This window comes from Drosophila rhopaloa, unplaced genomic scaffold, assembly GCF_018152115.1.
Source record: "Drosophila rhopaloa isolate 14029-0021.01 unplaced genomic scaffold, ASM1815211v1 contig_3, whole genome shotgun sequence".
NCBI classification, from domain to species: Eukaryota; Metazoa; Arthropoda; class Insecta; order Diptera; family Drosophilidae; genus Drosophila; species Drosophila rhopaloa.
Window position 1 is genome coordinate 15,948,463 of NW_025335123.1, and position 13,618 is coordinate 15,962,080.

General features: G+C 37.4%; 1 protein-coding gene across 2 annotated transcripts in view; it reads left to right on the forward strand.

Moving 5' to 3' along the window:
• The window catches only part of LOC108048472 (nostrin), a 27,870-nt gene continuing 14,252 nt past the window's right edge, over positions 1–13,618 (forward strand). The window contains exons 1-2 of one of the 2 annotated variants that reach the window (XM_017129164.1): positions 1–710; positions 10,726–11,001. In XM_017129164.1, the coding sequence (XP_016984653.1) occupies positions 684–710; positions 10,726–11,001 (303 nt within the window). In that variant the 5' untranslated portion in view covers positions 1–683. The remainder of the gene's footprint in view (positions 711–10,725; positions 11,002–13,618) is intronic. The other variant, XM_017129165.1, reaches the window with a different exon arrangement.

Genomic DNA, 13,618 nt, shown 5'->3' on the forward strand with positions numbered 1-13,618 from the left:
CTCGACTCGTTTAGTTCGGCGTTTCAGAAAAGCGACGATCGTGCGCGGCTTTTCCACCGCTTTTCCAACCGCAATTTCCGATCCGAGTGTTTTATTTTTTATTGTGCTTACCTTTTTGGCATTTTGCTGGGCGGTACAGCGGTACAGCGCTCCAGTGTCCGATGACTGGGCCTAAAAGGCATCTGCATCTGCATCTGTATCTGTATCTGTAGCTGAGTGCATCTGCCTTTTGCCTTTTTTGCTGGCGAGAGAGTGTTACAGTTGTCGCACGTAATCGTGCTGGCAGTTACGCCTCAGAAAGCAGCCGAAAAACAGCCAGTCGGAGATACAACTACCAGATACAACAACATAAAATAGTATCTGAAACACATGCGTTACGCTCAGCCGACTCGCTGGGTTTATGTGTTTCTGTGTGTGCGTGTGTGTATGTGTGTGTGTGTGCCTAGCTTAGCTAACAAATTGGTTAGATAAATTAAGCAAAAACTGTGCTTAAATTCGCGAATAAAAAATACAGAAGAAACACGAAGGAAATTCAAGACGAAACCGAAAGTAAACAGTGCCGCGAAAACGAGTAAATGCCCACATTTTAGACTAGATATTGGCCATCAAATACATATATATATAGATCCTCCATTATCATCGCCACCATTATTCCCGATCCAATCCCCGCGGCTGGCCGAAATATGTCACAATTCCGCGATAATTCATGGGTGAGTTGCGATCGAGTTCAGTTCGGTTCGGCTTGAGATTGGCACTAATTACCGACTAACCACCGCACCACGTATCCACAAGATACTCGCACTCTATCCTGCACTGCAACTAACACGATTTGCACAATCTTTCCCTGTCCACCGCCCCTTTTAACCCTCATCCTCCCCCTCCCCCTTCCCCCTCCTCCGCCGGCGTCAACTTAATTGGTCCAAATCGTTAATTAACCTGTGTGGCCATCTGTAACCCGATTGGCCAATTGGCCCCATGCATCTCTCGGCCTGACCCGATTTATGAAATTTCGCAGCTCGACAAGTGCGATCCATCGATTGGGGATACACTGGCAATCAGGGCAGTTTCATGCAAACTATTCATTCTAAGCCGGTCACAATTTGGTTTTCAATTTCATCTCTCAAAACCTAAATAAATATATATTATGGCAACAAATACATTGCCCAAGAAAGATATATTATTTTATATAATTATTCGAATTGAGAAACATTTAAGATAATTATTTAAAATTGCAATCTAAAAACATTCAGTTAAAAGCTGTTAAAATAAAAAGGCTAACTAAATGATAGAAAAACGAGTTAAAAAACTAAATTAATAAAAATAGTTTAGTAATTCCTAGAACTCTTTCGGTTTCACAAGAAATGTATTAAAATGGTAATAATATTTCTGGTAAAAAGGTGATATCTGAAAACGATTTATACAAAATAAAATATGAAATTTAATACTTTTTCTATTAATCGCACATTTGGATTTAGACAAATAAATGAATTATAAATTGAATTGGATGTGCCAAATAATTTTCCGAGTGCATGCATTTGTGTCGACTGGCAATTGACTTATGACTGAGAATTTTGACAGCTTCCGAAGCTCCACTTGCATCGAGAAACTTGGCTTTATCACCGCGCTAACGGTGTCGAGGTCACTGGAAATAACCTAATCAAATTTCAGCGCTAATCTATGGCTGTTTAATGTTGAATGTTTAATATTTAATGGGAGTGCGTCTCGCTACGGCGAACGAAAGTCGAACAGTTTTTGAATAAATTAAGCGATGCAAAAAACACACGGGACAAGCGGGTCAATCGGCGAAATTTATGGATTGCCTGATTGGCCCTTCTGTGCAACCCGTTTATCTCCGACGATTTATCTGTAACTCCCGCAATCTGTGGCAAGAAATGTATTAAGAAATATTTAAAACTCAAAAAATAGAGACATTTCCATAGGGGTCACATTAAAAGGGTTTTGCGTAAATGTAAAAGTTTCGTGCATTTCCCCAAAAATAATACGTATTTTTATTTGTAAAAATAAATTAAATAATTAAATTTTTAAAAACATATGTTTATTATGCGATTGTCGATTCTAATTCTCTATTAGTTTTAAGCGTAGTTTTCACCAGCTGTCAACCAGATTAACCCTGAATTGGGAAAGCCTTTGGCACTTAATCTCAAGTTGTGTCAAAGCCAACAAAAAGCACACCTACATTTTCCTAGAAATTTCCCAAGTCAATTTCTACATGCAATCTAGATCAAACACTATTTCTACACCTCGGGCGCCTTTTTTCCACAACTTCTGCAGTTGAAGGTCGCAAAGCGCTTTCTTTCCACAGAGCCAACAAACTGGAGAAATAAACAGAAATCGTTGCACTGAACGAAAAAGGTTATCTAAAACTGCTGATAAGAAAACAGAGTATCATTAATATAATATAAGTGAGAAGTTTTTAAAATACTGTTGCAGTAGAAACACCCTCACCTTAGATATCACATTAAATATTTATATGTACGAACTTAAATGCTTTCACATCAAATGACAATATAAAATTCAATATTTTCTAAATCCAAATACATTCGATTTTATATTCTAATCAGTAACGTTAAAGCTTTTTATTATAAATAATAAGTCAATTATAAATTATATCGACAAACCTATTCAAAAAAATTGTTTTTTTTTTTGTCTGAATCTCATTTAAAAAACTACCAATTCTATTTATAGAAAAGTGTTTGTTTTAGAATATTATAATTATAGTAAGGAAATCAATCAACTAATTAAAAGTTTGCGTTTTTGAAATCATACGATAGGTAATTTGCAGTAGTATAACTTTCTTTTTTTAGAACCCCTTGTTTTTGTAGATGTGTTATCTGCGTATCTGTAATCGCATTATGATCCATTAAAATGCGCCAGTTGTTTGGCGTTTGTGATAAGGTCTGCGACTCCCACTCTTTTGGGGCGCTCCCTTGTCTGGCCCCGAATATAAAAAAAAACAAGAGAGAACGTTATAGTCGGGTGCCCCGACTATCAGATACCCGTTACTCAGGTAAAGGGAGTGCGAGGGAGATGGAGATAGAAACTTTGATCACGCATAACTTTTTAACGAATGGTCCGATTTGAAAAATTTTTTCTACATTTCGATAGGTATTGATAAATACAATAAAACTGCATTTTTACTTTTCCGAAATATTTAAATTTTTAAAATCGTATATAAGCGATTGTAGGCGTTAAAGGGGGCGTGGCACCATTTTGAAACAAACTTGCGCTGCGTAGGAACTTCTAAAATCTACATGCAAAATGTCAATCTTCTAGCTTTTATAGTTTCCGAGATCTCAGCGTTCATACGGACAGACAGACGGACAGACAGACGGACAGACGGACAGACGGACAGACAGACGGACAGACGGACATGGCTAGATCGACTCGGCTAGTGATCCTGATCAAGAATATATATACTTTATAGGGTCGGAAACGCTTCCTTCTAGCTGTTACATACTTTTGCACGAATACAATATACCCTTTTACTCTACGAGTAACGGGTATAACAAACGTAAAAATCAACTAAAATTCAGTGAAATAATGTAAGAAAAACCAGTTGGCCTGGCCCAAACCGATTGCGCAAATGTCGTGACTGACGTCGCTCCAACGATTATCTTCTTCTGGCTGAGATTGGGATGGTGATACGATGCGCAGGTGCAGCTGGATGTTGAAGTCTTAAGTCTGGGATGGCAACTGCTTCCTGGTCTTGGCTTCAAGTTCAATTACGGCAGATTGTCGTGAAGGCATTGGCCATGGCCCCCAACAACCACTAGATGCCCGGCCACATCCACATCCACATCCATGTTGGTCATCAGCAACTTTCACTCACCGGCGATGACGATGACGATGCCTCCTGCACATTTTGTCATCGTTTTTCATGTGGGAAAATCTCTCGCCTCTGCAAAATTTCAAGAAATAAACAAAAAAAAAAAAACAGAAAAAAAAACGACCTAAACGATGGGGAAGTCGTGTGGAGGCATTTTTTTATGGAAGCTGCGTCTGCTGGCTGTTTTTGGGCAGACATTGCAAAATAATTTCCACAACAAGTTGGAAGGCAGTCGACGACAATGAACTTTTAATTACCCCGCAGAAACAGCAGCTGCGGTGGAGAAAAAAAACAAAAAAAAAGAGGGGAAAAAAAAGAAAGGGGTACACCTCATTCAAATGAGGTTTCGCGGAAGGAAAAACGAAATTTTCAAAGGAGGAAAAGCACCTGAGCACCGGCCGTGATCATATGCAATTTAATGCCTGCCCAATTTGCAGCGGAACAATCGGCTCTTTGTTTTTGAAAACCCTCCATCTCCCCGACAGCAGATTAGATTTCAATTGAAGATTTGCTTCCCTCGTTGATTTTCGTGGGACTGCTGGTCGAAAACTGGTTGCCAAATTATGAATAAGTGTGCAGTAGGTCCGATTTCTGGCTAATACCTAATCGGATTGCAGTGCAATGATTAGATTTTGGCCGCCAGTTGCACAAATCGTTTGCAAAATATACTTTCCCCCTGCAATTTGGACTTTAAGTTTGCGTTTTTTTTTCGTGCTTTTCAATTGTTGCCAATCGTCAAACATATTACTCCGTTATACTTTGAAATTAGGATTGTTAAAGTAGCTAATCTTGATTTGGCAGTAACACAAAATCTTAAAAAAACCATATAATGTTGCCAACAATCTGAGCTCTCTATGTTATTTTATTACACCTAAAAAAGAACTACGATATTACAATAAAAGTTAAAGGGCGCTTGACCTGTTATTCAATCACTAAAAACTAGTTTAAAAGCCAACTATCCATCTCTAATAAAGCAATTTCAAATAATCAAGACGTCTAATTAGCTAGAATTAAACGATTCACCAGGAAGAAAGCTAAAAACAACATACGAAGATTTTATTTAATGTTTGCTCTGCTTTCCATAAAAACCCTATGGGGCTTATGTAAGTGAGAGGTATTTGGCAAGACTTAAACAAATTTCCAAGTATTTCATGCACATGAAAAAATAACATATTTTGGCTGTTACTGCTGACCAAACACAGAAATTGCTGGCGAAAAAAGGAAATTTTGCGACAATTAAACAGTGAAAGTCGCTAAAATGGATCGTTGTGGCATTAGCTATTACCCCGACTTGTTATTATTGCAACCACATTATTTTTTTTTTTTTTTATTAGTTTTTGTGTGCGCTGCTAGTTGGTGATATGACAGATTTAATAGAAGAAAAAAGACTTGAGAAATGCGGCCAGAAAGGTGGATGGATGGCAGAGATGGTGATAAAGCAAACGCAAACTGTGCTCAAAATAATAATAACTTTTCGCTCTCCTTTCGCCTTTGTTTGCCGCTCTGCATTTTTAATTATATTTGTACAGATTTTACTGGCGCTTTTTCTGTTTTAACGAGTGCACAAACAAAAGCCCACAAAACTAAAGCCTCCCCAAAGGTTGGGCACTGACCTTGAATTTAGTGTCTTTTTGTTTTTTGTGAAGATCGGGCCGAGAGTCTTTGGTTCCAGCCAAGTCACGTTCAATGCTAACCCATATTGGCCGCTTGTATGTGGGCCAGCATTAACGGTAATTGATTTTCAACTCAGACTGTGACCGATTCAAGAAGCCAAAGAAAACTCACCAAAGTATACAAAAAAAAGCATAAAAACTACTACAAAAAAAAATACAGAAAAAACAGGCAAAAAAGAAACAGAAACACACATCAAAATTGGTAACAAAAACGTGCTCAGACTCTGGCCTAGGAGATCTGGCCTCGTTAAATGCACCAACCGTATCTGCGACAGCGACAAGTGTATCTCTCAGATACACCGAACAATAACTGGGGGACCGAGCAGAACTGTTCTCATTTCCCGGCGATTGGAAAGTATTCACAGGCCCCAATGGAGACACGTTCCCTTTCTCCGACATCTGGAATTCAAAGTGAATCGACTTCTGTCATACCCTCGATAGAAAGAATTTCGTGACAGCATCTTAGCATCTGGGTTTTATATAAAATATTTTGGTCAGAATGCCAATCGATTTGAAATTGTATAACCAATACAACCAGGTATTTCAACATTTGCACACTGTTTTTCAGGTTTTTGATTATTATTAGCACTTGAAATTGCTTATAGTTCAAAGAACGATAGTCCAAAGAACTATCAGTTATTGTCGCCGCTTTTTATTTCCATCGTGATAATTTGTTACAACCCGAGTCATAAATGTATTGGGTTCAAAACAATACAAAGATCATAATTATTTGCTGCAAGCAATTTGCAACTCAGTTTTGGTCACTATATCATATATCTGTCATAAGACGGCTCGTAAAACCAGTTTAAATGGAAAAACGCTGGCTGCATTTTACAAAAACTGCAGCTCTACTCCACATTTGTATGTCAAAATTGATAAATGTTGGTTGTTTGCAGCACAATAATATAAAACAAGCTGTCAACTAAAATTGAGTTAAGCATTAGACTGTAAATAAAACTTAGATATTTATATTTAAAAGCTAGATAATTTTCATTTACGTTTAAACTAGTTCAATATAATACATGAAAAATATAGAGACTATAGGGAATTAATATCTCTTCCAAATAAAAATATTTTTTTACACTCTCTTCTATGATGGGTATTATAGAACTCGACCCTGCTTTTTTTGCCCAGTTTCACCAGTTTTTACTGGAGACCTTTCGCTTTAGTTCAGTAAGAGTCGGCACCCACACAAATTCGCTGGATATTCACAGTCAAACCGAAACCGTCATTACCATTCATACACTCATCCGCATTCAGAGCTTAATATTGTTGAATGCCTCTAATTGTTGTCGTCGAGCGATAGATAAACAATTTACCTGACTGCAAATGCCTCGAAGAATACAAATAAATTAGCGATAAACATTTGTCATCGGGCAAACGATTCACTAAGAGGGCGTGGTCGTGCCTTAGTCACTGACCTACATGGCTGTAAAAAAATAAATAATTCTCGACAATTTTCACTTCGCTTCGAAGGTGGCGAAATGTCTTCCGATAAGGCTACTTCGCAATGTTCCGAGATATAAATGCTCAATTTAGTCAACGGCCACAACAATAGATTGCAAAAACGTTTATCAAAAAACATTGGAATCTATAAGTAACGAATTGAATGAATCAAATTTGATTTCACACGTTTATTAGACTTGTAGACTTCGGCCGCATCATAAAATTCAGAAGATGACTCAAAACGCTGAGTGACTAAACCTGCATAACGCTCAAATATATTCTAAAAATTCTTAAAATAAGTTCTTAAAATCTTTACAAAACTAATATAGAATGCTTGTAAATCTACAATAAAAACTAACAATAGTTGATGGTATAAAAAATACTATGAGGCAGTAATCCTATTAATTCATTGAATATATGGAATCAGTAATTTACTGCATTGAACGAAATTTTGTAACAATAGCTTGATAATTGTTATAGTGCAACAAGGCTATTTTACAACAATAGTAATTAAATGTAATTGAATTATTTGGATCTTGAAAAAAGTATGTATGTACTTATTAGTGTGGGCTTATCTAAGTTATTTATATTTTCCAAGTTAACAATATAGACTTCTTGGTAATCGTAAAAATTACCAAATTCATTCAATGATCTTTTGCTTTTTAAAACAAAAAAATGCCCGATAATATATGACTTATTTATTGGGAATTCCAAGAAAAGTGCTATCTTAAAATACTTTAGGGTACCTAGTCAGAGCAGACAATACAGCGCCAAAGGTAGGAAAAGCGGAATTTGGGCCGGTCACTGCCTTTGTCATATGGAGCATATACTCCGGGTATTGTGAAATTAATTATTACCAATTATATGATCGAATTGCCCGACTTAATTAGCCCCAGCTCGTTTTCCTTGTGCCACTGTTCGGGCAGTTCGGCCAGTTCGGCGAACTTGAGAAGTATATGCTGAATGGCGTTAATGATAATGCCTTCGATTTTCAGCCCAAATGGCAGTTGGCTCAATTGGCAGTTGGACGTGTGGGATTGGCTTGGGTGGTCTAATCGCATTCACTCGGACTTTTCCTGGTGCAACCTTGCCTCTCGGCTGCATTTCATTGATGTGCATTGTGAATGGCCTGCGGAGCGTGTAACTAAATGCGAATTCAGCTAATTACAAAGGCATCACAATGAGAGCAGATCGTTGAGTTCGGGACATTTATAAATACTTTTTGACACGAAATGTAAGTGATAAGTGTGGTGTAGTGATTATTTTAAAGACTTTTTATTGGAATAAATATTATTATGAATAAATATTATTATCACACATCCAATATAAATGTTTTAAATATAAATGTGATAATAATATTTATTCAAAACTAATTAAGGTATTCCTTTTTGGTAGAAAGGCAAATTATTCCACCTTCAGTGTATTTTGAGAATTTTTTATCTACCAATTTTTATTACCAATTATCTTGCTTTTTATCATTGTTGGCTGGTTGAATATTTCATTTTCCTATGAACAAATTGCAATTGCGAATTGCGATATTTCCTTAAGCACTCACATTCCTGCTTTTATGGTAATTGTATTTACCAAGCCATTAAAAACCCAACCCCGTTCAAGTTCAACCCACCGAAAGCCAAACGTCACCTAATTATTTATAGCTCCACTTACTATATCAACACTCGATTTTATACCAGTTTAATGGGACATATTTCGTTGCAAGCCAAATTATAGAACTCTCCTTTGGCTCAACACCAGTTTTGTGAGTCTTAATTTATTTTTTTTTTTCGCAACATGAGACCTTGGCCAGTTTCCATTTCCAGTTCTTTATGAGATCGGTTGGGCAAGACTCATCCAACTTGTTGGGGGAACTTGTGTGGCAACCTCCCTGGAAATCGGCGAACTTGGTTCCGCATTGGGCCAGTTTTAGTGGGGGCCTTCGTTAGGGTTTTAGCTGATTTGGGATTTAGTTTTGCCGCCTTTCCTGGGTGTTCCCTGCCATTAATTGCCAACTGCCGATTGTTTACTACTGCCCAGTTACTCTTGACTGGTTAGACTTGTTCTACGCGAACATGTGAACTTTCTTTCGGCAATCGTCGAGAATCGGGTTTTTTTTTTCTGTTTTTCTGCTTTTCAGTTTTACAACTGGCTTATGGCCCACTTCGTGCCCAAGTACTCATCTATGTGTGCGGCCACACGGGGCGTATGCGCAATGCCGGTGTAGCAATTGTCGGTGATTTGTTTCTGAGATTGAAAACTTGCAACGCAATGCCAACCGCAAGTGCGCAGTATTTGCACTTTAGGAAATCGGTGATCTAGAAAAAAGTACAAACTTTTTTATGAATCAATTAAAAGTCCTAACTTTTCTGATATATATTTCTCTATTACCAAAAAAAACTGACCGTTTATTAAAGCTATCGACCAGTTTATATTTAATTTTTAATTTAATAATCCATTTCATAAAAAATATAGATATATACATATCTAATTAGGTAATCAAACGTTCAATCCATTCATCTATGATGATTTGTTGTATTATTAATTAAATAGGGATTTTATTATTTAATAATTACCAAAACTATTTCAAATATTTCGTTACTTTGTTAGTTTTGTAGTAACTCATAAAATTTATATTAACATGATTTCGAGTTAATGAATAGAATATCTTATCGATAAATGGTAATTCCGTTTTAAGATTCTATTGTCAGATAGTGAAAATTCGCCCGGCTTTTCCCCCAGTGCAACATTTATTTGCTGTCATTACCTACTACTTAGTTCAATGGTTTTATCTACAGACATTGACTTCGGTCATGTGGCTATATATAGACCCTGCTGGCTGATGCATTAACGCGCCTTGAATCATCCTCCAGTTGGCACTTGTTTTTCAGTCTTGGCCAACTCGCCGGACGCTTTTTTCTCCGCCTTTTCTGCCGGAAGTTGGCGAAGCCATAGTTTTTTGACTTGGCCAATTCGTGCTCGTATATGGGCATGCCGTCACGTAGTTAATAGAAAGTGGACAGGCCCAAATGGAATCTATCCCGCTCCCCAAATCCCCCCACTCCCCGCACCATTTCACCTGGTACTTGGGTCATCTTTTTGTAATTGTAGCTTACACTTGCGGTCGAATTAATGGCTCTGCAAATCGCAGCTGAAAGCTCAATGAAGAGCATTAATTGAAATATAATAACAAATGGCATTCATTAAAGGTAAAAGCTCTTTTGACTTTGTCATTAATTATTCACAAGCTTATCTGCTAATTTTTATGAAAATAAATAGAAATGCCTAGTCATTTTTATGGTTATTTCCAAATGAGGAAGTCAAAAAAAGTAGGGTTCATCAAAAGAATCAGTGTATATATTTTCTTTTAATTTTTAAATTTAAAGCCATGCGCCTATTTAACTTTATTTAATTTCGTTTATTATTTAAAGTAATTAATATAATTATAAGAGCTTTGCTTTATCATGTGCTTTAACCTGTTAATAGACCAAGTTTTATTTGAATTATTTAATTTTAGTAATTTAATACTATTTTTGATAGAGCCACTAGTTTTGACCACAAGCTGCTGTCCATCACTGTAATTATCCAATGTTATTTATAAGATTATTTAGCGAGTAAATCTAACATAACTAACTAACGCTCTGCTAAATCCACGCCCCTCAACCCGCCCCGCCCCGCCCTCTACTTTCTCTCTCTGCCTCTCTCTCTCCCTTTTTTTTCTCTCTTTCTCTATATCTCCAACTCTCTTTCTCTTGCTCTGGAGAAAAGCTCGCCAATGCGCGATCGTATGGCGTTTTGAAGAGCCTGCGATGCTCGGCTCGTTATGCCAAAGCCAAATCCAAGTCGGCCATTAATCTGAATGCCCACCTGAAGAAACAGCAGAAACTGGAGGAGGAACAGGCCGGGAAGAAGAGCCAGGAGAAGAGGAAACTCAGACAGAGTCTGAGCGAGGATCAGGATCCGATCTATGCGAATGTGGATGAGGTGATACCGATCCATACTGAACTTGGGACCGAAGTCGATGCGCTAATGGGTAATGCACAGGTAAGAGGACCGAACCCAGAACTCAGCTCCAGTTCTCCAAGTTCCATCTGCATCCGGTTCCATTGCATCCCATCCAACAAATACCGAACTAAACAGATCCCATCTTCGGATCGGTGACATCAACCCATTGGAGCGTTTTACACTCATTTGTTTAGCAAAACAATCGAGAACTGCCATTGAAATTAAATTTATTACGTGTCTGCCCTTCACTGTACCACCCCCATAAAATCCCCCACTTTTCGGTGTGAATTGATTGCGATTGTTAAACCCGTTTGTACGACGGCATTTAGCAGCCAAGTGCAAGTTGTTCGTAAATACAAATTATATAGACGAACACGGGAGCCACAGGTAACAAGTACTGGGCAAATAAAACAAGTAAACCGAATATGAAACAGAGCTAACAACTCTTCAGAAATGTTTACTTCTTTAAGAACTTAATAATCAAACTTGTCTAACTTTTCTTAGGTACTTTTGAAATATATAATAACAAAACCCATAACACTTTCAATGGAAATTATTTTTAGTACAGAGTGGTTCACTTTAAGTAACAAAAACAAGTCAATTAATTAATTAAACTTATTTGAAATCGCAAAAAAAAACTATTAAATCTTTGACCAGTTAAGAAAATAGTTTACAAAAATTAAGATAAAATTTTTATGTATAGTTTTATGTATAAAAGTTATAAATTAAAAAAAATAATAATAATCAGCCCATAGAAATATCTTGTTATTTAAATTTAAAATATTGTATTTTAAAAATGATTGCGTACTTTTAGGCAACTAAATAAAATTAAAAATTGCCACCTATTAGTTTGGCACTCAAGATTATTTAAGTATAGTTCCGGTTTATTTGAGCTAAATTTATAACTCCTTAATCCTATGTGAATTTGAATTTAAATTAGAACGAAACCTTCATTAAAGCCAGGTGAAAATCTTCACACAGGTAAACATCTTGGCGGATTCACACAGGTGTAAAACCTGACTGAGGCTTGCAGCTTAACTCTACTTTGGTGCTGGCACTAGATAAATTAAATAAAAAAGCTTTATGTTTTTAAACAAAACATGGAAAACTGCCGTTTTCTGCTTTTGTGGTTTTAGGTTAAATTCTGAAATTATTTAATTATGAATCGGTGTTAGTTACTCCATTAAACTTCAGTCGCTCATTAACCCCAGCCCACCTAAACCTCCGACTAATTTATGTACGAACTATGTTCTATATTTTTCTCACCTGCAGGTAAGCACCGCTGCAACGGTAATCCGACTAAAGAATATTTTTCTGCAACTCGCAAGACTCCCAGACCAACAACAATGACAAGTAAGTTTCATAAATGTCACAACACTTGTTAATTTAAATTTTCAAACGCCGAAAAAAAGATTCCCGCAAATAGAGAAGAAACCCGAAGTACGGGTTTTTTTCGTTCGCGAATGTCGGTCAAGCGGCAAGTGCAACGTTCATATGAGCGATTTCAGCGATGCCGAATATAATCCCCCCCACCCCCTCCAACTGCATAAATCTCAAGCGTATGCCTATCGTTATGGTTATGCAACCGGGAACGGAACCCGACGATCCGAAGATCTATAATACCGGTACTTGTCAACGGCGTCGCCTCACTCAGCACGTGCATTTAGCTGCTTAAATTTATTGTATCACTCCGTAGACGTAGTCGATGGTGCACAGTGGTACCATATACATAACTACGCTGTGCCATTTAAAAAAAAATTGTTTGGATAAATAACATATTAATGATGATATTGAATGGAATGGACTGATCAAAAAAATTCAAGAAGGAAAAAACCAAAAGTATGGCTTACATCAAGAAAAAACTCAAACCAACATTGAAATGGAAATAATTAATAGATTAGAAAGAAAAATCTTCCATGAAACAAATATATTGAAATACAGTTGTAAAAACTTTGTCTACATAGCCCAATAAAATACGAGTTTATCACACTCAATTTAAAGTTTTTCCAATTTATACTTTAAGAGTTCCGAAATTATAGTGAAATTTCCGCGGACAATCAAAGAAGCTTGACCTTTTACAAACTGGTTAAAGTCATAATTTATGCAAGATTTACAAGTGTTTACGTTCGGCCTGCTTCAACAGCCTGTCTCACTAATTTTTGCCATTTAGCAATTAACCGCCTAATTAATTAATCAAGCCCCACGTCGATTGAGGCCCACTGTGCAACGGTACATTGGCGGGCCAATCAGTGGGTACCGTACCGTTTTGCATGCTGCGCTGTGGAGTACCGTAAGTCACGAGACGCTAGACGTCCGCGCAGCGTCCCATTCGAAATATTTGGCCTACGCGTTGTCAACAACAATAACAATAATATAGGCAAAAACAATAACAGCGCAGCAGGAGCGTCAGAAAATGGGTACGAGCGAGAGGAGGCTAGGCTAGTCAGAACAGGTGCAGCATCCAGGCAGGGACTGCGCTGCAACTGCGCAGCATCCCTCCTGCGTCGGCGCAACAAGCTATAGCTCCACTCCTCCCCTCCATCGACATAATCCACGCGTTCTCTCTTGCACTCTCTGCGCTCTCTCTTCGCACAGTGGGTCAAAGTGATACTTTCTGAAAGTCTAACAAAGACACTTCTAGAAACTGATTTAAATA